This window comes from Vipera ursinii (genome assembly GCF_947247035.1).
Source record: "Vipera ursinii genome assembly, chromosome: 1".
NCBI classification, from domain to species: Eukaryota; Metazoa; Chordata; class Lepidosauria; order Squamata; family Viperidae; genus Vipera; species Vipera ursinii.
Window position 1 is genome coordinate 293,561,159 of NC_139512.1, and position 27,726 is coordinate 293,588,884.

Genomic DNA, 27,726 nt, shown 5'->3' on the forward strand with positions numbered 1-27,726 from the left:
CAGGCTTCTCCAGACCAATGAAATTCAGTTCCGAGGCAATCGGGAAGCAGATCTGAGCAGCCAATCGAAGAGGGCTTTACGGGAGCCCAATCGGAAAGTCGATCTCAGGTTTGCTGTGGTTGATGCTCAGTCAGCAGGAGGAGGAGGAGGGAGGAGGAGGAGGAGGTGATCTCCGCCTCCGCGGGTTGCTGTTGACCCGGCTGCCCGGCCGTTCCCGCTCGGCCCTCTCTTGGCTCTCCGACCGGGCTTTCCAGGAGCAATGCAGCACCCGGGTCCCCCCAAAGCGTCGCCTCCGGTGCAGCCGCTCTACGCTCCCAATAACGGCGATTTCACCTTCGTCTCTTCAGCCGATGCCGAAGGTAAGGGAACGGGAGTGGGGCGCGGGGAAAGCGCCTCCTGCGGAGAGGGCACCCCCGGGGCTGCCTGGAGGAGGGAACCGAGCAGATGCCAAGAAATGCGGAGCCCTGTAGCGCAGCCTGGTCTGCGTGGCAGAGGCACCTGCGGGAAGAGAGGAGGGTTGGGCTAACGTGCCCAGTAAATAAGGAGGGATCGAGGAATGGTGGTGCTGGCGGAGGAGGAGGAGGAGGAGTGTGGAGCTTTACTGAGTTCCGCAGAGCCGCTAAACCAGGGGTCTTCAAACTTGGCCCTTTTATGACTTGTGGACTTCAACTCCCAGAATTCCTCAGCCAGCAAAGCTGGCTGAGGAATTCTGGGAGTTGAAGTCCACAAGTCATAAAAGGGCCAAGTTTGAAGACCCCTGCGCTAAACAAACAAAGGGAGCATATACTAAAACTTGAGTTAGGCAAGCCTTCTGGGGGTTTCCTTCCATTCTTTGCGGGCTCCCGCTCTTCCATATATTGCACACACACACACACACACGCACAAGGCTGTGGATGTGGCACCTTGGTGACTTACTCTGATAGGGCATCAGCACAGATTGCTGTTGTGTGTAGGATCTCCGGAGGTGTACAGCAGGCTTGGGACGCCTTTGAGCTGCTTTCTGGGAGTTGTAGTCAAATACCACTGGAGGGCGACAGTTGGGGGAAATTAGTTGGTCAACATAAGTGATGATAAGTGAAGTTGAAAACTTTTAACGCTGATCACATCGAATTAGTATGATTGACAGGCTTGGACATCTTTTGGGAGAAAGATGGAAAAAGTGAGATGATAGTGTTTGAAGGAGGTTTACAATCCCTGTTGATCCTGGCAACTATGGTTTACATTTTGACACCAGAAACACTAAAACTTTTGATACCAGTTGCTGAGGGACATCGCTAAGAAATTGCAATTGAAACTGCTCTTAATAACATAACCATGTGATTAGCTGCTATGAAGACAAAATGTGAACTAGACTGGCCTCGGAGCTGAATTAGTATGGATGCTATTATGTCCTTCTATGATGACAATTTATTTATTTATTTATTTATTTATTGATGGGATTTATATCCCGCCCTATCTCCCGAAGGACTCAGGGCAGCTAACAACAAAACATATAATAAGTACAGAAATTAAGATAAAAATAAAATTAAAATCATCTGTGCAACAAATTAAAATTAAAAACTAAAAATAAATTAAAAATTCTAAATATAATTAATTAAAATGCCTGTCAGTCCAGGTCAGCCTGGTGGAAAAGGAGTGTTTTGAGGCCGCGGTGAAAGGATTGGAGATTTTGGGCCTTCCGATGCTCAGGGGGGAGTTGATTCCATAGGGCTGGCGCTCCCACAGAGAAGGCCCTCCCCCTGGGGGTCGCCAGCCGACATTGCCTAGCTGACGGTACCCTGAGGAGGCCTTCTCTGTGTGAGCGTACTGGGCGATGGGAATTTGTTCCCGGCAGCAGATGGTCCTGCAAGTATCCCGGGCCTAAGCCATGTAGGGCTTTAAAGGTAAGTACTAGCACCTTAAATCTCACCCGGAGGGCAACCGGTAACCAATGCAGCTCACGCAGGAGGGGTGTAATATGGGAGTATCGGGGTGCTCCCATCACAACCCGTGCAGCTGCACTCTGCACCAGCTGAAGCCTCAGGGTGGTCTTCAAGGGCAGCCCCATGTAGAGAGCATTACAGTAGTCTATATGGGAGGTACAACCATTCAGAGTTATGATGACACTGAAAAAAAGTAACTTACAACTGGTCTTCATATTTATGACCATCACAGCATCCCCATTGTCACTTGATCAGTATTCAGGTGCTTGGCAACCAGCTTGTATTTAGGATGGTGGCAGCATCCTGGGGTCATGTGATCTCCATTTATAACCTTCCCAGGGGACTTCCAGAAAGCAAAAGGGGAAGCTGGATCACTGCAAGATTTGCTTACTTATCTTGATGATTTGCTTAGTGACCATTGCATATGCAGTCACTCTGGATAGCGTGATGGGTGGCATATAAATTTAATAAATCAAGGAGAGAAGCAATCTAGAACTTCGTAAGGACAAATTTCCTAAGAGTGAGAAAAATTAACCAGTGGAACAGCTTACCTTCAGAAGTTGTGGGTGCTGGTCTGGAAGGTCTCCTGCTGTGGGTTGGACTAGAACAGGGCTTTTCAACCTTTTCACCCATTGTACCACTTTTAGGATAAGGCAATATCCGAGTACCGCCAGTCGCCTAGCAAAGTGTCAAAAACTTGATGACCAAAAAAGGGGGGAAAAACGATCAAGTACAGGTAGTCCTCGACTTACAACAATTCACTTAGTGACAGTTTTTTGTCCTCTCCTCTCTCACTCCTACTCCTCTTCCCTTCAGTGCAGCTCCAGCTGTCTCTTTCTTCCTTCTCCCAAGGCTGCATCTTTTTTCTCTCTCTCCCTCTCCCGCCCAAACTGCCACCTTTTATATCCCTTCCTGTCTCTGTCCCCCTCCTCCTCCTTGGGTGTGGCGGAAGTGCCGATCCTGGGTCTTTGCCTTGCCCCAAGCAGCCCTGCTGCTCCTGAAGATTCGGTCATGGCAAGTCCTGCGCTGTGCCGCTTTGGCTCATTCCCTCCCCCGCTACGCTGGGCTGGGCTGGCCAGGGCTGCGTACCACCTGCCACATGCCAAGAGCCTTGGTGGACCAGTGGGCTAATGCCTCCTTAGCTGCCTGCAGTTAGTGCAGGTTCGCATCCCACCAGGCTCAAGGTTGACTCAGCCTTCCATCCTTCCGAGGTAGGTAAAATGAGGACCCAGATTGTTGGGGGCAATGAGCTGACTTTGTAAAAATGCCGCTTGGGGGGGGGTCCGAAAGCCCTAATAAGCAGGCATATACATAGAATGAAGGCTATTGCTAAGCATATTGATTTGTGCTTAGATTATAAGCCGCCCTGAGTCTTCGGAGAAGGGCGGGATATAAATGGGATTAAAAAAAATGTACCACAGGTGGTACGCATATCACCGGTTGAAAAGCCCTGGACTAGAATACTTCCAAGATCACTTCCAACTCTGTTATTCTGTTAAATAGGGTAAAATTGGGTGTGGCTTGTGTAACAACCACATCACGTAGGGACAGAAGTTCTAGTGCCAACCGTGGTCATAAGTAGAGGACTACTGTATTAAATTTATTGCTATTTCCAGGTTTTTAATGGAAAACTTCAAAACTCAACTAGTTCTCTACACTGTATATGGCTCTGTACTTCAAAACTGAACACCCCATGAGTTCTACTGATGGTTAAACTGTTCTGTTTTTAAGTTAAATCTCCTTCCTGCTCTTCAATCAAAAACATTTTTGTGCAGTGAACAGAAAAGTATAATAGCAGCTCTATAGATTTTAGAAAGAATAGATGCAGTGCTTCAGCAGAATCTGAGCATTATCGTTACAGAACTAACAGGCCAAGTTTTTAATCTACCCTGCTCACTAATCAAACAGTTGTCTACTTTGCATAATTGGAACAGAGTTTGGCTGCATCTTACTCTGGATTGTGAAAGTATCTTATTCTTAGACTTAGAGTTATATATAATAAATCACAGATACTTTTCTCCAATTCTTTAGTTTTTAGATTTGTCATATAAAATTGCTTTGCCCATAGTCTTTTAATTTACAAGATTTTAGAGTATTTGTTGTCGGTACATAAGTTTTCTGCAGTGTAAAAGTATTTCCCTGTTTCTGCCTAACCACATCATTGACAAATCCAAACAATCTATTTTTTTTCTGCCATGCCACCTACATGAATAAGTGGACTATGTGATAATGCAGGAGAAAAAATGCATATCCTTTCCCCACCCTAGCATTTCATCTGTCAGTTGTTGTTTGGCCTCTTTTTCATTTAATCTTCTTTTTTTGAAATAATACTAATCTTATGTTCAAGTTCAACCTGAACAACAGCTTGGAAGTGGGCAGGCAGTACTAAAACAGTGAAGGTTATTACAGACTCCTGTGCCAGTCTGCTGTTTGAATTATCTGGTTCAAATTTTTGAGTCACTGATTAGTTTGAAGATCTGGGGAGTAAAGAGATCTGCCTTCTCTTTCTCCTAGCTTGGGCAGCTGATCCCCCAGGCTGGGAGAAGTGGCAAGTGAAAGGAGTCAGGATCTAAATCTACAGAACAAGCTTTCTCTCTGTGATTAGGGAATGGTTTTCCTGCCAGCTGATGATGATAAGATGGGACAGCATTATCTTTCTTGCACAGGAAATAACACCACTATCCTCTGGCAGCAAGCAAAAGCATATATGGACAGCAAATTCTATATTGCTTTAGTTTCCTGTTGGCTAATTAACTGTTGGCATTTCAACTGAACTATAGGAAAGAACCCTATGAAACTTCATACTAAAGTGAACCTTTCAGCTCTCCACAATGGATAAATATATTGGTATTTGTTAGGTAAAGGTAAAGGTTCCCCCACACATAGGTGCTAGTCGTTTCCGACTCTAGGGGCCGGTGCTCATCTCCGTTTCAAAGCCGAAGAGCCAGCGCTTGTCCGAGGACGTCTCCGTGGTCATGTGGCCGGCATGACTAGACGCCAAAGGCGCATGGAACGCTGTTACCTTCCCACCTTAGTGGTCCCTATTTTTCTACTTGCATTTTTATGTGCTTTCGAACTGCTAGGTTGGCAGAAGCTGGGACGAGTAACAGGCACTCACTGTTATGCGGCACTCGGGATTCGACCCGCCAAACCTTCTGATCGACAAGCTCAGCGTCCTAACCCACTGAGCCACCGCGTCCCTTTTTTTTTTGTTAGGGCTTTGCAAAACGTATCACCCCTTCCTGAAGTTTTTAAAGCAGCCAGGTCCTTTGGAAAGCTGTCATGGTTGCTTTAAAAACTGTCTCCAGGTATCCGCCCATGTGTGTCCATGCTATTTTGCTGGTGGTCCCAAATCTAATGTAAACTATGCATGCATCCAACAACTTCCAAGGCAATCACAAACCTTCCAAAGGATATCACTGCTTTCAAAATTTATTAAGTTCACGTTAACACATTTTTGCAGTGCACTTCTTTTGATTTCTTTATGCAACCAATGTATTTCTTTGTAAGCAATGTTCTTATATGTGTTTGAGGACAATTTAGCTTCTCTCATTATGTTACACTTTCTTTTAAGCTTAGGATAATATGCAAATTCATCCGCTTTAATTTATAAACCATGTTTTCTTTTGTGGATTGAGTTTGGTCAAGCAAAAAACAAACCAAAAATGCAACAATGTAGTGTGATATGAACATTAGGCTATGGACCTTCCCTTTTCTCATATATAGCAAAATATATATTCTTGACTACATTTTTTTTAACTTAAGATCTAAGTGGCTCAATAGCATCTACAGATGTGAAACTGAACCTTGGAGGAGGAAATGTGGAATTTATGAAAGAATCCACAGCAACCAACTTCCTGAGACAAAGAGGTTATGGCTGGCTTTTAGACGTGGAAGATGATGACCCTGAAGACAACAAACCACTCTTGTAAGTAACATTGCTTTGAGATTCTTAGCTCAACTGTGCCCTTCCAACCAATTTCTTCTTTTAGTGCAAGGGCAGTATTTAAGGAAGAGTGAAGAAAGAGGTAAATGAAAAGAAAAGTTGACAAATAATTCTGTATTTATTGACATTTAAGTACAGCTATCATTTCAATATTTTTTGGAAACTATAAATAGAATTTTCCATTTCGGCAGCATGTCATAGTGTACTGTTCAGAAAACATTATAGATTAAAATATTTTTTTAGTGGAATCAATATAAAAATATTAAAAACTTTAATCAGGAGAAGCTCAAAGCTATGATAGACAATTGTTTAAAAACGCTTAAGGTGTGTATATTTGCATCTGTATTCCATGGATAAAAGGACATCAATTTCTGATAATAGTATAATTTCTAGGTTTCCTACTATAATTTTCTTTCCTAGGGAGTAAGAATATTCTCTTGCAGTATTTAACATGGAATAATATTGCTGTCAGACAAGGAATGGCTTAGCTTATTGTTTATTGTTTGCTATTATTAAAAAGTGTCAGTACTTCTTGTTCAATAATAGCTAAAATATTTTGGGGGGGAATCTTTCAGTTACTGTGTTTCATATACAATTCATAAAGTCTGTCTTTTCAAATAATGCTAAGCCATAATTTCAGGACATATTATGGAACTTCTACTTTTTTAAACAGAGAAGAATTAGACATTGATCTGAAGGATATATACTACAAAATTCGGTGTGTCTTGATGCCAATGCCTTCTCTTGGATTCAACAGACAAGTAGTAAGAGATAATCCTGACTTCTGGGGCCCTTTGGCTATTGTCTTATTCTTCTCAATGATCTCATTATATGGACAGTTCAAGGTGGGTGAATTTTTTTTTAAAGCACCTTCATTATTTTAAACTGTCATCAACTGTTAATACAGTTAAACTGTTATCAGTTACAGTTAAACTGTTATCAGTCAGATGTTAAACTTGCCTGCATCTTCATATAAAAACTTGAATATACTTTGAAAAATAACTGGAATATGGTGATGTTTTTTAACTTAAATTTTATTTCTCCTTCAATAGAGTGCTTGTGCTTGCATTATCATGCTTTTTGTTTATTTTTAATCTACTATTTCCAAGTGAAAGTTGAATGGGTTCTGCAGACTGAACTTTTTGGCCCTAATCCATTGATAGTGGTTACCTCCTTTTTGAAATGTAATTTTGAAGAGGCCTTCTGGATCAAGATGAATCTGTTCTGTTTCTTATAGTGGTCAACAGGAATTCCATAAGCAGGGGCTGAAGATAATAGCAGCTCTTAGGAACAACCTTTTGAATCTGAAAATTCTACTTATGCAAAATAACTAAAACTATTACTGCTATTCCTGTTACTGTTACAATTATCAAAGCTAGGAGCCACTGATCCATAATTAATCACTTTTAAAGTTTATCATGTATTACTTATGTTATCGAATTTAGAGAAGTTATTTAAAGGATCATGGCATTCAGTAGTGTTAATGAACAAAGTACTGTATTTTATTTGTTCATCTGTTATGTACTCAGGATTTAGTAGGGTTGTACGTTTGATCTGAAGTTGAAAAGGTATTTTGGAGCAAGTCTAGGAACAGACGTTGCATCTGTCAGCATCTCCTTTAAAAATCAGCATGAGTTTGCAGAGTGGCTGTATTATCTTAGGAAAATATGTATATGAATTAAGGACAGGTTGATAGATGTAATGTAGATATTCAAGCCCACCCTGAAACCTAGCACTTTTCTGCCATTCAGTTTAATTATGATAATCACAAAATTTCATAATATGAAGCAAACCGGTATTTTGTCCAGAATAAGGCTTGCACAATTGCATGAACAAGAATGAATGGGCTGATTGAAAGTATTGTTTTTCAATTTAAGGAAGAGTTGTTTTGTCAAAATTAATTAATTTTTCAGTTCAGAAGTAACCATCTTTAACAATTTCTTAAGGTGGTATCCTGGATTATAACTATATGGATATTTGGATCCTTAACAATCTTCCTGTTGGCCAGGGTTCTTGGAGGAGAGGTAAGAATTTTGTGAAATTTCAGTTTAAATTTTTTTTAAGTTGGCACTAGTTATAATGATTTTCATTCCTTGGTTGCCCATTTTATGGTCCTATCTAAGATCAACTTGGATGAATGCTAGTTGCCCAATATTATGGGTTTATCAGAAGGTAATCAGCAGTAAGCTGGGAAGTATAGAAAAAGAAAACTGGTAACATTGAAAAAGTCTATTTATACCACTGAGACAATTCTGCTGTTAAATACTGAAATCCAAATTATTCAAAACAAATGGGTATCCAACCTCTATTCAAAAATATGCTTTTCAATCTATTTTTCTTTTCAACACCCATTTCAAATAAACCCTTGTCTTTTAGCATATCCTTTTCAATATCTTTTGTTGAACTGCTCTTGTTATTAAGGATATTTTTCTAACCAGAGCCTTCCTTTTTATAGTTTTAAGTCCACCATTCTGTGGAGTTTTGATTGTTTAGAAAATGACTACATGAACAAGAGGATTTGGGTATTAGGCTTGTAAGAACATATTTGACTTATGTACTCAAGCTTGAACACTTATCTTTGTTAGTAGACTGAGTTACTGGAAACAATGACTGAAGTATTTTAAATTTACAGGTTGCATATGGCCAAGTTCTTGGAGTGATTGGATATTCTTTACTTCCTCTTATTGTAATAGTACCTGTACTCCTGGTAGTTGGATCATTTGAAATCGTTTCTACTCTAATAAAAGTAAGTTCAGTATTATTCATGACAAGAAGACTAAAATCTCAACAATAAATTAATTTTATACAGCAGTATATTATGCAGATAGTACTCGCGTTCTGCTTTGCTTTTGAGCTAATTTAGGCCTATAAATTGAGACCCAATTCAGTCCAATGATTATGGCTAGAAAGCAAGAAACCATGAGTTCAAGTCCTGCCTTAGCCATGAAAGCCAGCTGGATGACCTTGGGTCAGCCTCTCTCAGCCCAGCTCAGGCAGGGATATAAAATATATACGATATGAGATATAATATATAATAAAGTTTGACTTACAGTATTCCATCTTTTAATGGCTACATTCTTATAAATATTTTGATGTAGAAAAACCTCAAAACTACTGTATAGTTTTGACATTAAAGATATAAAAGAAACCAACCTGTTAAAGAAAGCTTTCAAAAACAGTTGGATAAAATTACTTTTTTCTCCAAATAATAATAAATTGACTGTTTTAATAAGCATGGGGAGGAAAACAAAACAAAAAAATCTTGTTAGGGCTTTCTCATTTTCTAAATGCATTCATTTGGGATTACAGAACTGATTTGCTATTAACTGGAGATCAGTTTCCTGCTATGTAGTGCCTTCCAGATATGTTGAACTGCAACGTCAGATTGTCCACATAGCAGTAGGAATTTAGTTTCAGATTACTGTGCATAACCAGAGTTTATTCTGCTGTTTCTTGATTAAAAAAAAAGTTCTGCCATGCAGTTTGGGACTTTCCTTCTCTTGATAACATTTCTTTTTTCTTTAATTTCTGCCAGCTTTTTGGAGTGTTTTGGGCTGCATACAGTGCTGCTTCCTTATTAGTTGGTGAAGAATTTAAAACCAAGAAGCCTCTTCTGATTTATCCCATCTTTTTATTGTACATTTATTTTCTGTCTTTATATACCGGGGTGTGACCAAAATTGCTAGATTCAAACAAGGACATTTTGAGCACCATGAAGACTGAACGGTTGGTGGATAGAAAATGCAAGTGACTGTGTCCTATCAGGCGGACGAAGTTTCAATAGTATCCTTAAGTACATCTGTGTATTATTATTTAAGCATTTTTAATTATATTACAGATTTATACCAGAGTTTTAGGTTTGTTAGATTTTCAAAGAATAAGGATGGTAACATTTACAAACATGCTGTTTGAAGAAACTTGTTACTTGTGCCAAAAGCACGAGGTCCATATGATAGGTAAACTCTCATGGAACTTGGAAAAAAATGAGTTATCATTTGAAACTATAGTTTCCATAAATGTATTTATCAGCCAATCCTCATTGTTCCTATATTATAATGTGTAATCTTGTCCAATCTTGACTTGGCTATTGAGTTATCAATTCTGATTTAAAGTTTTATGTTGATCAAAGATTGGTTTAGGAAATTTCATTGTAAAGGGGATTTATGGTTGTCATTACAATAACATGAAATGTTTGAAGTAATATTTAGTAGTATTTGAAGTAATTCTTTTTGTAAAAAAAGTTCCTGTAAATATGTCATAGCAAAATATTGCTTTACAAAGTTGATTTTGAAATCTTTCAGAAAAAAGTTTTTATCTGCACCTTTATGAAAGTGGTAAGTGGAAAAAAGTTTAAATAAATAGTATGATTCTGGAAAAAATCTTCAGTAGAATAAACATTGTTTTCTTCAATATTGAACTTGTTTTATAACACCTTGTTTTGCTGTTCATTGTAAACTGGTTTGGAATTGGTAAAATTGTTAGCTGCAAAGTTGCATTTACAATTTGATTATCGTTTAATATGAATTGACATTATTGAAATGGTTCTTTAATATAATTTTATATTAGTCACAAATAAAAAAGACATTCTGCATTATTAAATAAGGATTTTCATAGCAACATTTATTGTTTGCAAGGTACATATTGAATCCAGTCTGCTTATTCAGATAAGTAGATATTGACATACAAGTAAATTTGTCAAATTTGAAATCAAGGCACAAATTGCATTGAGTTGTTTATCCAAATAGAGAAACAATTTTGCATTTTTTGAATTTGATTTTTGGATGCACATTGACATCTCGCTGCATTTAAATAACTTATAGCCAGGATATTATCTTACTGTTTTTCAGTAACTCTAAACATTTTCATATCAATTAAATTTGATTGTATTTGAGTAAGAAGTTAAACATTTAATAGAAAAATAAGTAGCTAAGAACTACTCTGGCTATCCGTTGATTCTACTGACAAATTCTCAATTTCTGCCAATTCTGTAAGTCGAGCAGCAGATTTTTATCATTGAGCAGATTACATTTAGATCTAACATTCTCTTGTTTTGATGAAAATTATCAGCATTTAGGAAAATAACTTTAATCTATTCCCTATGTTAGTTTATTATTCAGCACATCCACAGGATCTGGGTTGCTTTTGTCAGAATGATAAAAGAAGCATCACACTGCAAGCTCCAACACATGTGTGCAATGCATGACATAAGGAGTGTCACGAGACAGGGTGAGGCTTGTGCTGTAACGCTGTTTTCATCAGTCTTTCCTTCTACACCCCCTTCGTTTCATTAGACCCAGTTTATTTTTATGAGTATATTCTTGGAAATCAAAGCCAGCAATAAAACAAAAAGGCTTCAAAATGCGCCTTCTATTAATTCCCCCTCTACGGAATTCTAAAAATTGAAGAATAACAGTTATATCTTCTTTTCAAACCTGTACTTGTAAAAGCTCTGGAAGTGCTGCTTTCTACTTAAAAACAGTCTACGCTTTTCTGTGTAATCATGATAGTGATCATTTTCAGAACCACATATTGAATGGCCTCTAGAACATCCAATTCTAGGGTAGACTTTTATTTAGAAGAAGAAAAAACACTAAAATTGGAGAAAAACGATGTATGAAACTATACGATATTATTTCTGCTTAAAATGTAAGATTTCAGTTTCATCTACCCATTTTAATTCTTAATACTCAGATTCAGCTTTATATTAGATAGCTATGCCTAGATGTAACACAGATATTGGGCAATCAAGGCAATATCAGACTTCTCATACCCAATGCCCTGAACATATGGTGGGTTAAAGGTTTTATCCATTCTGTCCAGCATGATCTCAAATTTATGCAATCAGCCAATCATCAGAAGCATACTTAAATAGAAAAATGTATTTGGTATAAATGCTAATTCATTCAAATAGTTATTATCTTAATTGATTAGAAACTGCTTTGGATTAAAGTGTATATTCGGATGTAATAATAATTTCTGTAAACTTGAGCAGAACCCATTATGTTTCCAAGGTTCAATATCATTTAAATATGTTGTATAAAAGAAGCTTTGTCAACAGTTTCCCAGTGGTTTAAACTATTTATTTATAATAGTGCATCAACTCCTATTTTTAGCCTAACGTATATGTAAATACAAGTATTTTATACAAAATGGAATTCAGTTTGTTTGCACAATACATATAAATCTTCTGTATAATATCTAATCCAAGAGATAAATATCTGTATTTTATATGTTTAACCTGTGTTTATAAGAATGTAAATAAATTTTTAGGATTATTGAAATACAAGCTTTTGTCATCTGAAAACGTAAAAATAATTACAAGGTTTTAATTTTATAGCTTTCCATCTGCTAAAGTCATGGATATCCATGTCAGTTTGACACAACCTATTTACATTCATGTTTCATCTACTGAATGTTGTAACCTGAGAAAATTAATTATGCTATATACATACTTTTCTCTGCAATAGGCGTTCGTAACTATTTTAAGTGAATATTGTTTAAGTGAATATTGGCTTGTTATCTCTTACACAGGGCTATGTTATTTGTGGGACCACCTGCACCTAAGGATATCTGCCCTTTTTCTAGGTCAGGTATGGTAGGTACACTCCAGTTCCTTTCTCTTAAATGCTGTCATCTGATGGGACTTTGGAAATGTGCCTTCTCTGTACCCATCCCAGCCCTTTGGAATAGCCTCCCAACGGAGATTTGAGAGGACCTATTCTTTTAGCCTTGTAGAATGATGTGAACACCAAGTGCTGGGCTAAGCTGACAGTGTTGAGTCAGGAGGCTAATAGTTTGGTTTGCCTGGCACCTGATAGTATTGTTCTGCTTTTAATCCTGTTTTTATTAGTTGGACCACTATGTGAGATAATAGGCCATATAAGTTCTGCAAATAAATGTATCTACCTTGCTTACTGAATTCAAGTTTTGAATATCAATGGCATAGATGTAGGCCATTGTTCTTATCTACTTTGATACCTCCATTTCAGATTTTCAAGCTTTCTGTATTTTAGCTGAATATTCCTAGAACTCTTGAATATTGAAGAATGTTTACCTGTGAAACCTATCACTAAATAGACATAACGGTGTCTGTAAGAAATTAGTAGTTTCTTTACTCTTAAATAAGCTTCCTTCCTCAGCATTAAACTGAATGCTTCTGAACTTGTATCAATACACAAATCATCAAAAATATATTTGAAAATTCTCATACCTTGAAAATATGTTGCTATAAAAAGACTAGGCTTTTAAAAAACGGAAATACAGGACTGCTGAAAGTAAATAGCCTATGTCTGTTGATTCTTTTGAGTATCTCAATGGTTTTTTTGATAACACATAGTATCTTTCAGGGTGTCTGATGAGCTGTAGACACTCCTTTTCAGCTTTTGAGCTTTCTGGCCAGACTGGGCTTGGAAGTGGCGATTAGTGCTGTTCACCACAACTGCTGTACAGTGCTGTGATTGTATCATTTCAGATAATGGAAGTTCTGCATTCTGTGGCCTGATGGACATAGTTCTGCCATGACTGTTTCTTGATTACTGCTTCTGATTTCATGTAAGCTCATGCTTGTATCATTAGTGATGGTATCTTGGATCTTGTCTTCCATTGGCTTCTCTTTCAATCGCATTTGATTTTTATAAGCATCAAAATTTTCTCCATTGACTATTATCTTTGCACTAGGTATCCAAAAACCATAGCTTTATTATTAGTGCTTCCAATGAACAGTGCAATTTTTATTTCCTGCAATATTAAATGATTTGTTCTTTTTGTAATTGGTGGTATTCTCAATGATTTTCTTCAGTATCACAATTCAAAGGCATCAGTTTTTCCTTCAACCCTCCAAATGGTCTAGCTTTCCCAGCCAGTTGTTAGGGCTAACATATCTTGGCTGCTGAAATCCAGATTACCACCAGATAGCAACAAAGCGGCACATAAAACTAACTCTTTGACGACTTGCGGCATGCAGATTATTACAGCCAAGATACGGTAGCCATAACAATTATTTTCTTGTATCGGTCCAAAGTATTGCTATCTAAGGGGCTGAAACAGCTTAAGGCCAAATTATTTTCTTGGAAATAGTAAAAGTAGAGAACATAGAAGAGCCGCTCGAAAGGAAAAGTTCCACAACTTCAAACAGAAGTCCGAGTGTCTTTAATTTAAACGCAACAAAGTGGGATTTACTACTTACTTCCAATATGTGGAAATGCAGGGGCATTATCTCACTATCCCAGGGGTCGGCAACCTCGGCTCTTTTATGACTCGTGGACTTCAACTCCCAGAATTCCTGAGCCAGCTATGCTGGCTCAGGAATTCTGGGAGTTGAAGTCCACGAGTCATAAAAGAGCCGAGGTTGCCGACCCCTGCACTATCCTAATACACAGTTACGCTGTAGCTGTGGAAATAAACGCTCGGCCGCATCTATAATAAATTTATATTGGGCCTCACAAGCCAAAACCCCAATGAGAATCAGGAAGCGGTAGGCTGAAGTCAGCCTTCTTCAACCCACCGGTCTCTATAAAGTAGGTTCCTCGGCATCTCCAGCGATCGATGGAATTGTTTTATTTAATACACATTCGGATTGCTCCAAATTTAGAAGGCTGACAAAAATGCCAATACGTCCTTTCTCAAATCTCGAAAGGGAACCTGAGGGTTGCTTTTTTTTTTAATCTTTTTCTTTCCGGTAGTTCTATGTCTTTTGTCTTTTTTCTTTCCAGTAGTTCTGTAAATAAATAATACATAAAATAAATATTTCGTCAGTTTACGAAATAAATACTCTTCAGCTTCAACAAGCATTAAGCAGGCTGGAAGGCGGAGACCCCCCCCCCCGCCTACGGAAGCAGGAATAGGCCCAATCTGCTGATCAGGTGACTTAAAGCGAGCTCTCCCTAGGACAGGGGTCGGCAACCTCGGCTCTTTTATGACTCGTGGACTTCAACTCCCAGAATTCCTGAGCCAGCATAGCTGGCTCAGGAATTCTGGGAGTTGAAGTCCACGAGTCATAAAAGAGCCGAGGTTGCCGACCCCTGCCCTAGGAAATCGCCTCAGGAGGCGGAAGAGCGCACGCCGCTTCCCCTTCCGCCCTTTCACTTCGAACAGGCGACCGAACATTGGAGAAGCGGTTTCTTAGCGGCACTCTGCTTCCGGCGCGGTTACGTCACTTCCTGCGGACGCCGACGCTCAGCTCCCTCTCCTTTTTTCTCGCTCGCTCGCTCTCTCTCTCTCTCTCTCTCCCCTTCTCCCTTTTTCCCCCCTCCCCCTTTCTCCGGACCCGGATGCTGACTGGCGGCGGCGGCGGCACCTCTCGGGACTGTCACTGAGCGGCTCCCGCCGGGCCTCTCGTCCTGCGCGATGGCGGCGGAGGAGGCCGGGGGAGCGTCTTGTTCCTCGGGGCCGGTGTCGAGCGGGCCGGGTCCAGGGCCGGGTCCGGGTCCAGGTCCAGGGCCGGGTCCAGGCCCCTGCGAGTGGTTGCTGCTGCGGGACGGCTGCCTGCGTTGCGACGCCGACGGGCTTTGTAGCCTGTGTTACCACCCGGCGCTCAACGCCATCCTGGCCGTGACCGCCCGCGGCGCCATCAAAGTCATCGACGGCACCTCGGGAGCGACGCTGCAGGCGTCGGCGCTCAACGGTGAGGGGGGGAGAGGGAGGGAGGGAGGGAAATAGGCCGGGGCAAAAGGGAAGCCCGTTGAGTAGCGGGAGGCGGGAGAGTCCGGGAGAGGCAAGCGGGGCATCTTGGGCGTGTGGAGGGAGAGCCGGTGGCGTTTGGAGGGGGAGGGAAAGGAAAAACCGCCTTGTCGTCGTCGTCCCTGCCTCTTTTCCTCCCGGCTCGTGGTAGCTTTTCCACCTGTCCCCGGGGTGTGAATGGTGGCGGCGGCGGCGGCGGCGGTTGAGGCTTCGGGGCCTGGAAAGTCCCGTTGGTTGGCTCGCTCGACGAGAGCGCGAAGGCGAGCCGGTGGTTTCCTTCGTCCTCCTCTTCAGCGCCCGGCCGCTTTTTTTTTTTTTTTTATTCTTGTCGAATTGTGACTCGGGAGGACGTAGAGCCCAAGCCGATTAAAAGGCCGGCGGAGGGGCTCGGCTCGAGAAAGAGGAAAAACAAAACTTGGAAGTCCCGAAGTTGCCTTTGCTTTGCCCTCCCTCCTCCTCCTCCTTCACGGCTCTTTCCCACTTCGCAGGGCGTTTATTTTAAAGCAGGGGTCTTCAAACTTGGCTCTTTTATGACTTGTGGACTTCAACTCCCAGAATTCCTCAGCCAGCTTTGCTGGCTGAGGAATTCTGGGAGTTGAAGTCCACAAGTCATAAAAGGGCCAAGTTTGAAGACCTCTGTTTTAAAGCCGGGTTCCTCAGCCCGCTGTGCTCCGGAAATGCTAGACCTCGGGTGCCACCGCTGTCATTCCACATGGCAGTGCTGAAAAGGAAGGGTAATATTGTCCAGGAGTGACAGAATCCCAGTTTGGGGAAAGCTCTTTCAAATTCTGACTTATTCTCTCCTTCCCCACCCCACCCCCGTTTTCTAAAACTATGCCTGCACCAGTTATTAAGAGAGAAGGGGGAAAGGTGTAAGTTTCTTTGAAAACTTTCTTAGAAATGAGTATCCATGTGGTAGCTGGTGATTACAAGCATTATGTGTGTGGATAGGCTGTAATTTACCAATGTCTGACTATTATACTATGTATAATATGCACTAGTACAGATTTATTTTATTTATTTTATTTATTTATTTGTTTTTATAAACCGCCCTTCTCCCGAGGGACTCGGGGCGGTGTACAGAGTAAGGTAGGCAAACATAATGAAACAGTACTGAAAAACAATAATCAAAACAAACTGGGACCCCAATTAGAGCTATTGCACATAATCTTTGCTTGAATTGTCTGTTGGTAATAACACTGAAAGTGTTACTATACTAAAAATGCAGACACCCTTAACTAGATTGGACAAACATTGGTCAAAGATTTTTATTATTATTATTATTAACACTTGCACTAGGGAAAATTTGGTGGTAATGCTGGGTTTCTGTATATTAAATGTTACAACTAACAACTTCCTATAATGCTATTTTGAAGTAGAATATAGCAACATGTTGAAGTAGTTGTACATTATTACCCTCTATAGAATTTTGTTATACTGGTCTTTTTTTTTTAATGGCATATATTTCAACGTTTGAAAAATGTGTTTAAGACAGGGAAATGTAATCCTAGTTTATCATTTCTTAGTACACATTGTATTTTGTAAAGGTTGTGGTAGTTTCTTTTGAAAAATACTAAGACTATATTTATAGTGAGAACCAAAATACCTTGGATAAGGAAAATTTTGTATAAAAATAATTTAAAAGATAGAAAATAACTATAGAACATTAAGTGTTATGGTCATATGAATTATGCTTTATTTAAATAGTTGTTTTAAATGCCACTTTTCTGTTCAAAATGAATAATCAAGTCTTTACAAGTTAAAACAGCATAAAACATGAAAAAATAAATCACAAATAATAAATAATGTTAAAGGCCTTGGTAAAGAGTTTTACAAGTTTTCTAAAGGTAAACAAAGAAAAGTGACAAAATAAGCTCTCCTAACTATAGGTAGATCTGAGAGGAAATTCTGTTACTCAAATCATGACCTTTTTTGGGACGTTGTTAATTAGCACTAATGCCTTTAGTTATACTTGAAAATCATTTGACAACCAATGCAAATTTTCCAGTATTATCTAATTATGGGACATCTGCATCAAAATTGCAACAGTACTGAAAAAAGTGACTTATGATTGATTTTCACGCTTATGACTGTTGAAGCATCCCCATGGTCAGGTGATCAAAATTCAGATGCTTGACAGCTGACTCATATTTATGATGGTTGCAGTGTCTTGGGATCATGTCACACCTTTTGCGACCTTCTGATAAGCAAAGTCAGTGGAGAAGCCAGATTCACTTAACAACCTTGTTACTAACTTAACATCGGCAGTGATTCACTTAACAACTGTGGCAAGAAAGATTTAAATGGGGCAAAACTCGCTTAACAAATTTTGGGGTCAGTTGTAAGTTGAGGACTAACTGTAATCAAACTGGGATATTGCATTGGTTACCGGTTGTCCTCCGGGTGAGATTTAAGGTGCTGGTACTTACCGTTAAAGCCCTACATGGCTTAGGCCCGGGATACTTGCAGGACCATCTGCTGCCGGGAACGACTTCCCATCGCCCAGTGCGCTCACATAGAGAGGGCCTCCTCAGGGTACCATCGGCTAGACAATGTCAGCTGGCGACCCCCAGGGGGAGGGCCTTCTCTGGGAGCGCCAGCCCTATGGAACTAGCTCCCCCCTGAGCTTCGGATGGCCCCAGATCTCCGGTCCTTTCGCCGCGGCCTCAAAACACTCCTTTTCCATCAGGCTGACCTGGACTGACAGGGATTTTAATTATGTTTTTAATTTTTAACTTTAATTTTTAACTTATTTTAATTTTAATTTTAATTTATTCTACAGGGGCCATTAATTTATTTTTCTTTTAACTTCGGTATTATTGTATTTTATTGTTGTTAGCCGCCCTGAGTCCTTCGGGAGATAGGGCGGCACATAAGTCCCAATAATAAATAAATAAATAAAAATGTAATTCTTGCCACTACCACAATCAGAAAAACTGGTAACAGCTGAAAATCAAGTATATTGTAGGCTTATTGTTTGAGTTAAACTAATGGTTCATCACCATCATTACTTTATTGAGAAATCTTTTTTGAATTTCAGTAGTGAATTTTAATTTGTTTTCTTTCATTCAACTCATTATCAGTGTAAGCAATGGTCAAGTATAATGATTGCTTCCTTGGAATGAAATAGAAAATATTTTGGAGCCATATATCATCAGAATACTAATAGTATTTCAGACCAAATGTGAATGACCTATACCAGGGGTGTCAAACTCAATTTCATTGAGGGCCCCATCAGCATTGCGGTTGCCCTCAGGGGGCTGGGTGGGCGTGGCCTACTGGGTGGGCGTGGCTAGAGTGTGTATGGCCTACTGGGTGGGCGTGGCCAGCTCTGCATCATTCGCATCAAGGGTGCCTATGGGGGCCTGGGCAGGAGTGGGACAGATCTGAGGGTCTCTGGCATAAGGAGGGTCTCTGGGCCAGGGCGAAGACAGTGGGGGCCGTTCCCTCACTGTTTCCAGGTTGGCTTCGTGGGCCACATGAAACCACTTCGCGGGCCGGATCTGGCCCCTGGGCCTTGTGATTGACATGTCTGACCTATACAAATAGTTTCATGTAAACATGAACAGCATACAGGAAAAGATGGAATCCTGTGGAACAGCATAGGAAAGTGACTTAAGTATAGAGCTTATATCAGGACATGACTTGACAGGAAGGGCCAGAATCACTGCAATTCATTTCCCCCAAGGTGCAGGTTTACCAGACCATCTAGGATACATTGAACAATTATTTGAAAGTTACCAGTGTTTGAGGAGAACTAGAAGATCTGATATAGTTTATCAGCTGAGTAGGTTTGCCATTTTCCTAACAGAAAAGTTGATTGAGGTGGAAAGAACAACAACTTCAACACAAAGCGTTTTCACGCAATTGATGTGAAAGAGCCTTGGTGGAGCAGTGGGCTAATGCCTCCTTAAGTAACACCAGCTGCCTGCAATTAGTGCAGGTTCGCATCCCACCAGGCTCAAGGTTGACTCAGCCTTCCATCCTTCCGAGGTAGGTAAAATGAGGACCTAGATTGTTGGGGGCAATAAGCTGACTTTGTAATAATGCCGCTTGGGTTGTGTGTGAAAGCCCTAACAAGCAGGCATATACATAGAATGAAGGCTACTGCTAAGCTTGTAAGCTGCCCTGAGTCTTCGGAGAAGGGCGGGATATAAATGTAATAAAAATAAATAAAATAAATAAACTCTGATGGGTAAAAATTATTATAACATGCTATAAAATTTATTTTAAAAAATCTATTGTGAAACAGCTATTTCACTTTGGCCACTTAGAGTACAGTGTTTTTTATTAACATAATTCCAATATTTTTGCTTTATAATATAATCTAGGAAATACATTACAGTGTGAGCAGCCCCAATCTTACCTTGTTTTCCCTTTACTTTCTATGTTGAGAGAAATATATTTATTTCTTTGATTTTTTTTCTTGTTTGCGTTCCCTTTTCTAATCTCTTCTTGCTTACCTGAGCCTGTCCTTCCTTCCTTCTGCCAAGCAGAGAGAGATGGCTTGTTTAATTGCTTACAGTTTTTCCCTACTCCTTGCCTTACAGAGAGATACATATGGCAGAGTAGATCCAGTCTTCCTCCTTGGCCACTGCACCTTTCCCCCCTCAGCAACGCTACTTCCAAGCCCTTCTGCTTTCCTGCTGCTCTGGCCTGCATAGACTGATTCTTGTCAGAGAGCAGCACTAAGCATAAGAGGCATTAGGGCATCGGTTTCATGGCCTGGCCAATCAGACTTTTCAGTTGCAAGGGGATCTGCCAGGTCAAGCTGAGGTGAACCATTAGGCCACTAATGCCCAACTCCCTTTTCCTGGAGTGCACCTTGTGTCTTCTCTCAGCATCCTCTGTGCTTATCTACAAACTGTAAATATGCTTCCTATCTCTGATCCAGGCAAAGAACATGTTAATTGCCATCTAGTCATAGCCTAATTCTCAGATCTCATATAGAGATGTTCAGGGTTTGCTAGGCTAGCACATGCTTAGTGGATAAATTGGCTGAGCTATTTTTGTGGCATTTGCACTTTTTTCTATTCATTAATACAATGGCTAAAAATGGCATCTTTCTGATTTTGCATTTTTTTTACCAAAATGTAAGTCTTTATGGGAGTATTATGTAGGAAGTCTGATTTATTTATTATATATCATATTCAAAAGCTGCCCATCCCCCTCTTAGAGTAACTTTATGAAGTTGCTATTTGAGGTTCCATTTATTTATTTAAAACATTTGTATAGCCACCCAGTTTAAAACCAAACTCTGGACAACCAAAGAATAAAAAGATTTGTGGAAATAATAAAAACAGAACAATAAAATGAAGAACAGAAACCTGGCATCACAACAAATTTCTCTAGTGCAGCCCACAACATTCTCATACTTCATCCTATCTCAAAGTGTGTGGAAAGCCAGCTTTTAAATGCTTAAAGAAGGTTAGAAAGGTAAAGGCCTGCTGGCTCTCATGGAAGACGGTGTTCTATAGCAGCCCAACCTTTCGGGCACCAGGGACTGGTTCCATAGAGAGACGTTTTTCCCACGGACCGCAGGGTGGGTGGTTTTGTGTGCTTCCTGCATCCCACGGATGGGGCTTTGCTTGCTTGTACGGACTGGTTGCTGGCATGCCGCGGTCCAGTACTGGTCCATGGACCGGGGGTTGGGGACCCCTGTTCTATAGGGTAGGGCTGCAATACAACGGAAAAGTCCTATTTGTTCACTATACTCCTTCACTTTTATTATTAGAATTTGTGATGGAGATGGAAATAACTTAAGTACATCTTTTTAAAAGTATGTATAGTTTTAGCAAAGTATTTGATAGTTGAAAGAAATAAAGTGGCAAGGGGATTAATAGTTAAGACTTGTAGAATCTTTTCAAACACATATCACCAATCTGTGCTATGCAATACATGTAGAACCTGCAGAAAAACAATTGTGGGTGGAAAGCTTCTTTTTTAATGCCTTGTGGAGCCAAATGGGATAAACAGCCTGCTAGATATAGGGAAATGTCTGTGGATGTATTGGTGCCCATGAAGTCAACATTGTCACCACTGGTCCAAAACCAATAACTTTAGTCTGAAAAATTTCTTCAGCTGTACTAGAAGTACACATAAGAGTGCTTTTCTTCCTTCAGCAGTACTATAAGGCAGAGTTCTCCAACCTTTCCGGCTTTGTGGACTGGCTGGGGGGGGGAGGGGGGGAAATGGATCTGTGCGAGTGGTGTGCAAGCGCGCACATGCATGCTTCCATTTGCACAAGTGGCGGGCAGGCACGCGTACGCAGCTCCACTTGCGCATGCACTTGCCCACTACTACCGCCCACACACTCCCCTGTCACTTCCATTATAGGAAGTTTCTGAAATGTTTCATATTTGCGATTGGAAACAAAGCTGTTTATACCTAGTACTGTTGATGTATGTTGTGATTACTGCTGTTACTTTATTTTTACATCTACTGTGCTGAAATTGTAATGAAGTTATTTCTTTATCAAATTTATATAGCTAGCCATCTCATGAGAAGTGACTCTTAATAGTTTCTATTTTAATGTTGTTCGTGAATATAGTGTATGAAGCAGGACATACAGATGGTAGAAGAAAGAAGGGTTTATAAGGAAAGAGGATTCTTACGACATTTACGATAGTTTTTTATAATTTGATTAAAAATATTGCTAACAGGGATATGTAAAATGTTCCATACATTGTTTCATACATAGAACAATTAGTTTTGATTGGTCCAAGTCTGAACTGAAATAAGAGTTTGAATATGTTGATACATATATGGAACAAAACAGATTCCAAGTACAGACCAAGACCTGATTATTCCAGACAGAAGTGGTTTGGGAAAAACAGGAGGAAAAATAAAAGAGGCTTGAGGGATTTCGTTAGTGACACAATGTAGGGACATTGGTTGCAATAACTGAGCACAGTCACCATAAGGAAGTGGTTAGGCCGGTGGGCTATGCAGTGCTTGCAGATTTTTCATTACTGCTGAGACCATCAATAAATACATAGTGCAAGATACTGGTGATAGTTGAGGCTGAGGAAGGGAAGAAAAGAGGGCTGGGGAAGCCTAGAAGCAGGCAGGTCTGTGGGAGTATCTTATTGGAAACTGCTAAATTGAGAAAGAGACTTGGGTTGTGTGTAACGCATGTCATATACGTCTGATCATCACCTAATATTCTGATAGCTTTCTGGATTTAGTTTCATCCAAAATCAAGAAAAGCAAAAACATTCTGCTGGAAGCTCCTTGTTTAGCTATCTTCATCTACTTCAGAACACTTTTTTTGTTTCCATCAAAATAACTCATCAGTTTGATTGCTTTTTAAATTGTAACCATTCCATGCTATTTTTACTATACTGTATACATTAGACCAGGGGTGTCAAACTCAATTTCATTGAGGGCCGCATCAGCATTGCGGTTGCCCTCAAGGGGCCGGGTGGGTATGGCCAGGGTGGGCATGGCCTACTGGGTGGGCGTGGCTAGAGTGCGTATGGCCTACTGGGTGGGCGTGGCCAGCTCTGCATCGTTCGCATCAAGGGTGCCTATGGGGGCCTGGGCAGGAGTGGGACAGATCTGAGGGTCTCTGGCAGAATGGGGGTCTCTGAGCCAGGGCCAAGGCAGTGGGGGCCGTTCCCTCACTGTTTCCAGGATGGCTTCGCGGGCCGGATCCGGCCCCCGGGCCTTGTGTTTGACACGTCTACGTTAGACAATATGTATTTAATTTTTTTTGCACAGTTCATTTTATGCATTCATAGTCTCATTTCATCATTCCACCAGATACCCTATTCCACATTCCTCATTAACATCTCCATATATTTTGTAGCAGTCTATAGCATACATCTTTCCATTTTGTTCTAACATCTTCCACATTCTCTTTCGTTAAATCTATTCACTCATTCTGTCTGGGTATTAATCGAACAGTTTTTCATTCAGGCCTTGTATTTTCCTGTGTGATAGTTCTGTTTTCATTGTTGCTTGATTTATTTTTCCCCATTTTATTCTATGCTGTCTTGCACAAGTTGAGTAGCAAACAGTTCTCAATTAACACATTTCTAGTGATTTTACTGGCTTGGTCATAAATCAATCAGCAGGTAATACAAGAATTGAGAAGGGTAGTTCAGGCAGAGAAAGAACTACCTGTGTTTCCCCGAAAATAAGACCGGGTCTTTTTCTTTTTGCCTCCAAAAGAAAGACCAGGACTTATTTACAGGGGATGTCTTACCTCTGGCACCGACAGCCCCGCCCAGCAGGTCCACTTCTTCTGTGGCTGAAGGAGCAGCTTCATTCTGCAGCTGCATTCTGGCCTGCATTTTGAATCCATAGCTCGGTTCTCAGCTGCAGAGTTGAGCTGGACTTGGTTGTGAGCTTGAAGAGACTTAAGACTGATGGTGCACTTGACCCCTCCCGCGGGTTCAGCCTAGTCATCTCCTACATTGTGACTAACTTAACAAATGTGGTGATTCACTTAACCACAGTAGAAGGAAAGGTAAAACAGGGCAAAATTCACTTAACTATGGGTATTTGGGGCTCGATTGTGGTCATAAGTCGACAACTTGTACTGCATTTGGACAAGGGTTCAAAAATTTCATCCCAGATTGCCCAGCTTTGTGCTACTTTCAGTATAATATGTTGCTTTATTAACGCCATTTGAATACAATTATTATACATTTTTATCTTTAGATTTTACCATATTATTGTGTATACTGTGATATACACACACAAATGTACTATTGGATATTTTACTGTGTCTGGTCTTAAAGCTGCAATAAACAATTTGATTTGATTTGATCTAAAGTTATTCACATTTTCCTGCAGTTATCAACCAACTATATGTTTGGGTTGCAAAGAGTGAAAGTGAAACTAAGAAGGAGAAGCAGTGATTGAAGACCTAGTAGTGGAGAATTGTTTCCTACAAGGGAAGGGGTTATGGAGCTATTATGTAGTTTGGCTCTGTTTAATTGAAAGAGTTAATATCCTCTCATCTCAAGGAGCCATGCTGATGTCTGCTGATCCACTCTTTTTATCTGCTGGGGTAAATTAGAACATCCCTCATGGGTTGCCTATAGCCTTTTGTCTCCAGAAATGAACTAGGTTCACCAATTCAGCCTCTGAATCAGAGCCAATCATAATACATATAAGTAGCCTTTGTTTAGAGACTGCAATTAATTACCATAAACCAACTCAGGCCTAAGTGTAGCAGGGGCAAAGTGAAAATTATGTGTCTGTGATGTGCTTACGATTTTACTTCAGCTTTCCTTTGCTTCTTGCTACTTCCCTCAGCTGAATTGAGGTTCTTTCTCATTCTCTTTGAGGATATCTTGGAATGAGGTATATAGGAAGTCCTTAACTTATTACCACAATTGAGCCCAAAATCTGTTTTTAAGACAGTGATTAAGTGAGTTTTACCTCATTTTATGTCTTTTTTGTCACAGTTATTAAGTGAAACACTGCAGTTATTCAGTTAGTAATATGATTGTTAAGTGAATCTGGCTTCCCCATTGACTTTGCAAAAGGTGATCACACAACTCCAGAACATTGCGACTGTCGTATGAGCCAGTTGCCAAGAGTTGAAATTTTGTTCACATGAGCATGGAGATTCTGCAACAGTTGTGTGAAAAATAGTCATAAGTCACTTATTTTAGTGCCATTGTAATTATGAATGGTTACTAAATGAATGGTTGTAAGTCAAGGACTACCTGTATGCAAATAAAAATAAGAGCAGGTTATACCTGCATTGGTATTACTCTGTGCTTTGACACTTCATTTAGAATTTGCAGGATAGATATCAAAGAACAAGAATTCTAAGACAGACTAGATGGTAATATATCTTTAAAAAGCTTTATTAAGAAATTGTCCCTGAATATATTTTTGTGTTAAAAGGGAGGGGGGCAAGACAAAGAGGAACAGTCTGGAGCTGAATAGGAGACAGGGAAAAGAATTACAGTAGCAAATTCCTAGAACATGCCAACCTATATATGTTAGTGTGAGAGTAGTAAAGGTTTAATCCGGCAAGATTCTGTCTGTTGGGTATAGGCAAATAAAGAACTGAACTTTGGCTGGATTGCTCTGTCATTCTTGAGCTGGACCTGACATTCTGTTATTACTTCATAATAAAGTTAGCTTATCTGGTTGTGTTTCCTGTCTTGTCGACCTGATAAAACTGACATCAATCTTGCAAGTCTCTTCCAAGCAGAGGAATTTCAGGAATGTCCTCTGATCATAAAGGAATTCTGCTATCTACCAAGCATCTGACAGTAGCATTGTTGCAACACCAGCAGCTACTAGATCTGCAGATGATCGATTTGCAGAATGCTATAATAAAACTAATGCAACTGCTGGGGCAGAATTTGCCCCAACCCATGGCAGCGCAACAAATTGCATCTCAGGCAATGCTTCTGCATTCCCTTAGAAGCTTGCCAGAATCAGGATCAATTCTGGACGTTCACTGCTCAGTGTGAAATGTGTATGGCAGGCAGACCAGTAGGGTTTTCCACTGATCACACCAAAATTATTTTTTGATTAAGTTTGCTGAAGGAAGCAGCAACTCATTCATTGAGGGAATCATCTGATATTGCACAATTACCAGGACCTCATATACAAACCTGAAGCTTTGGCAATCCCCTACAAGTTGGAAGATCTGGGAGCCGAAGTAGAGTCAGAATAAGGTCATATATTTTGAACATTAAATTACTTGCTGGCGATGTAGGATGGAATGACTTACTCTTGACTGACCACTTAAGAGAGGGTTGGCTGAGGACCTAAGAGACGAACCTATGAGGCAAGGCACACCAAATAATCCTGGAAGAGCTACGACAGTGTTGTGTAATAATAGGCATTACTGGAAGAGTTACGGCAGAGAAGATATGGAAAAGGGAAACTACAGTCTTGTTTTCCCCCATATCACCCTCTCCCAACAGCCTCCTCGGAATCCAGTACAGGAGAAACTGTGCAGATCGGATCAGCCAAACTCTGTGTCATCCGGGAAAAAAGCAAAGAAGGGATCAGTGGCTGTGCTTTTTACTGTGGGGCTCCAGGACTGATAGCCAGATCATGTCTGTTAAAAGCACCAGTGTCTTAAACTGCAACAAAACTTGTAAATCAACAGGGTGCTTGTCAGCAAGTACCCATCTCATTTCATAGCAGCAAACCAGGGAGACTTTGCCAAACCCCCACCCTCTAAGGCTCCAAATGGGTGATACTCTACGACTGAAAAGAGCTCAGCAAGCAAGCATAGTTAATTGCTCCTGTTACCGTTATTTTAGATTCTAGGAAGAAGGTGGAGTTTTCTGCTCTTGAAGAGTCTGGGACAACCATAAATTTCATAAATATAGAAACTATAGAAATTAAAGTGGCCTATAGGTAGTCCTTATTTAGAACCACAGTTAGAGTTGGAATTTCCATTACTAAGTAATGCTGTCATAAAGCACAGCGTCACGTGACAGCATTACATAGTGATGGTAATCCCGGCAATCCCCATTGCCATAGTTAACCAAGAGTCGTAGATCATTAAGTTAGCATCCACCCCAATCCAACCCATACCTCTAGACTTGGTCCCTCCTTCCCATGAGCCCTGGTAAGATAAGTTATTACCTCTTCTTTAATTCGCCCAAGCCGTCTATCTCCCCTTCCCTCATCTCTGCCCTTTTGGACACTGCGCTCTTCCTTACAGGTGGCAAATAGCCCCAGAATCTCATGCCTCAGAGGCTGGTTGCCACGCTATTGATCACTGGCTTTTTGGAATTAGATGGATGTTTGGAAGGTATTTTTTTATCAAAGGTATCCTGAATAGGTTTTTGGATTGTTGAAACATAATTGTCTGTACCTTTAAACATTTCTTCTATTTAAAAAAAATAGATTAATGCTGTTTAAAAAATCCAAGCTTTCTGGCTTTTTCAGCTTCATTTCAATTATTTCTCAAAATGTATTAAAATAAGGAAAATAAGTACTCCTATACCTGGAGGGGAGGCTACAGTATTAAAAGTTAGAGTACTGTTCATTGATCTTCAAATGTAAATGTTTAGGTAGCAGGAACGTCATTAAAATCTTCTCAGAAATCATGCGTGGTCTCCTGCCATGATAGGCTTTCCCTTCTATAATGAGTAAGAGGAGATTGTAATATATTTCCTCAGGATTCCATGGATATGCTTTCTTGATTTGAATTAGTGTCTTTATTTTATTGTTTTGCTTTTCACA

At 40.2% G+C, this 27,726-nt stretch overlaps 2 protein-coding genes across 2 annotated transcripts in view; both read left to right on the top strand.

Annotated features, from left to right (window-relative positions):
• The first annotated feature begins 149 nt into the window (after positions 1-149).
• On the top strand, positions 150-12,308 carry YIPF4 (Yip1 domain family member 4). Its single transcript, XM_083350174.1, has 6 exons — positions 150-359; positions 5,688-5,850; positions 6,542-6,713; positions 7,815-7,892; positions 8,501-8,614; positions 9,404-12,308. The coding sequence occupies exons 1-6, from the start codon at positions 260-262 to the stop codon at positions 9,539-9,541; spliced, it is 765 nt and encodes a 254-aa protein (XP_083206300.1). The 5' UTR covers positions 150-259; the 3' UTR covers positions 9,542-12,308.
• Positions 12,309-15,137: 2,829 nt separating this feature from the next.
• Positions 15,138-27,726, top strand: part of BIRC6 (baculoviral IAP repeat containing 6) — a gene marked incomplete at its 5' end in the record, with an annotated part of 141,333 nt that continues 128,744 nt past the window's right edge. The window contains 2 exon segments of the mRNA XM_083350685.1: positions 15,138-15,155; positions 15,157-15,490. Coding sequence (XP_083206811.1) covers positions 15,138-15,155; positions 15,157-15,490 — 352 coding nt within the window.

Coding starts and splice junctions, on each gene's coding strand:
- YIPF4 (XM_083350174.1), top strand. CDS start 260: ATGCAGCACCCGGGTCCCCCCAAAGCGTCGCCTCCGGTGCAGCCGCTC. Junction 5,851..6,541: donor GAAGACAACAAACCACTCTT/GTAAGTAACATT, acceptor TTTTTTAAACAG/AGAAGAATTAGACATTGATC. Junction 7,893..8,500: donor CCAGGGTTCTTGGAGGAGAG/GTAAGAATTTTG, acceptor TTAAATTTACAG/GTTGCATATGGCCAAGTTCT.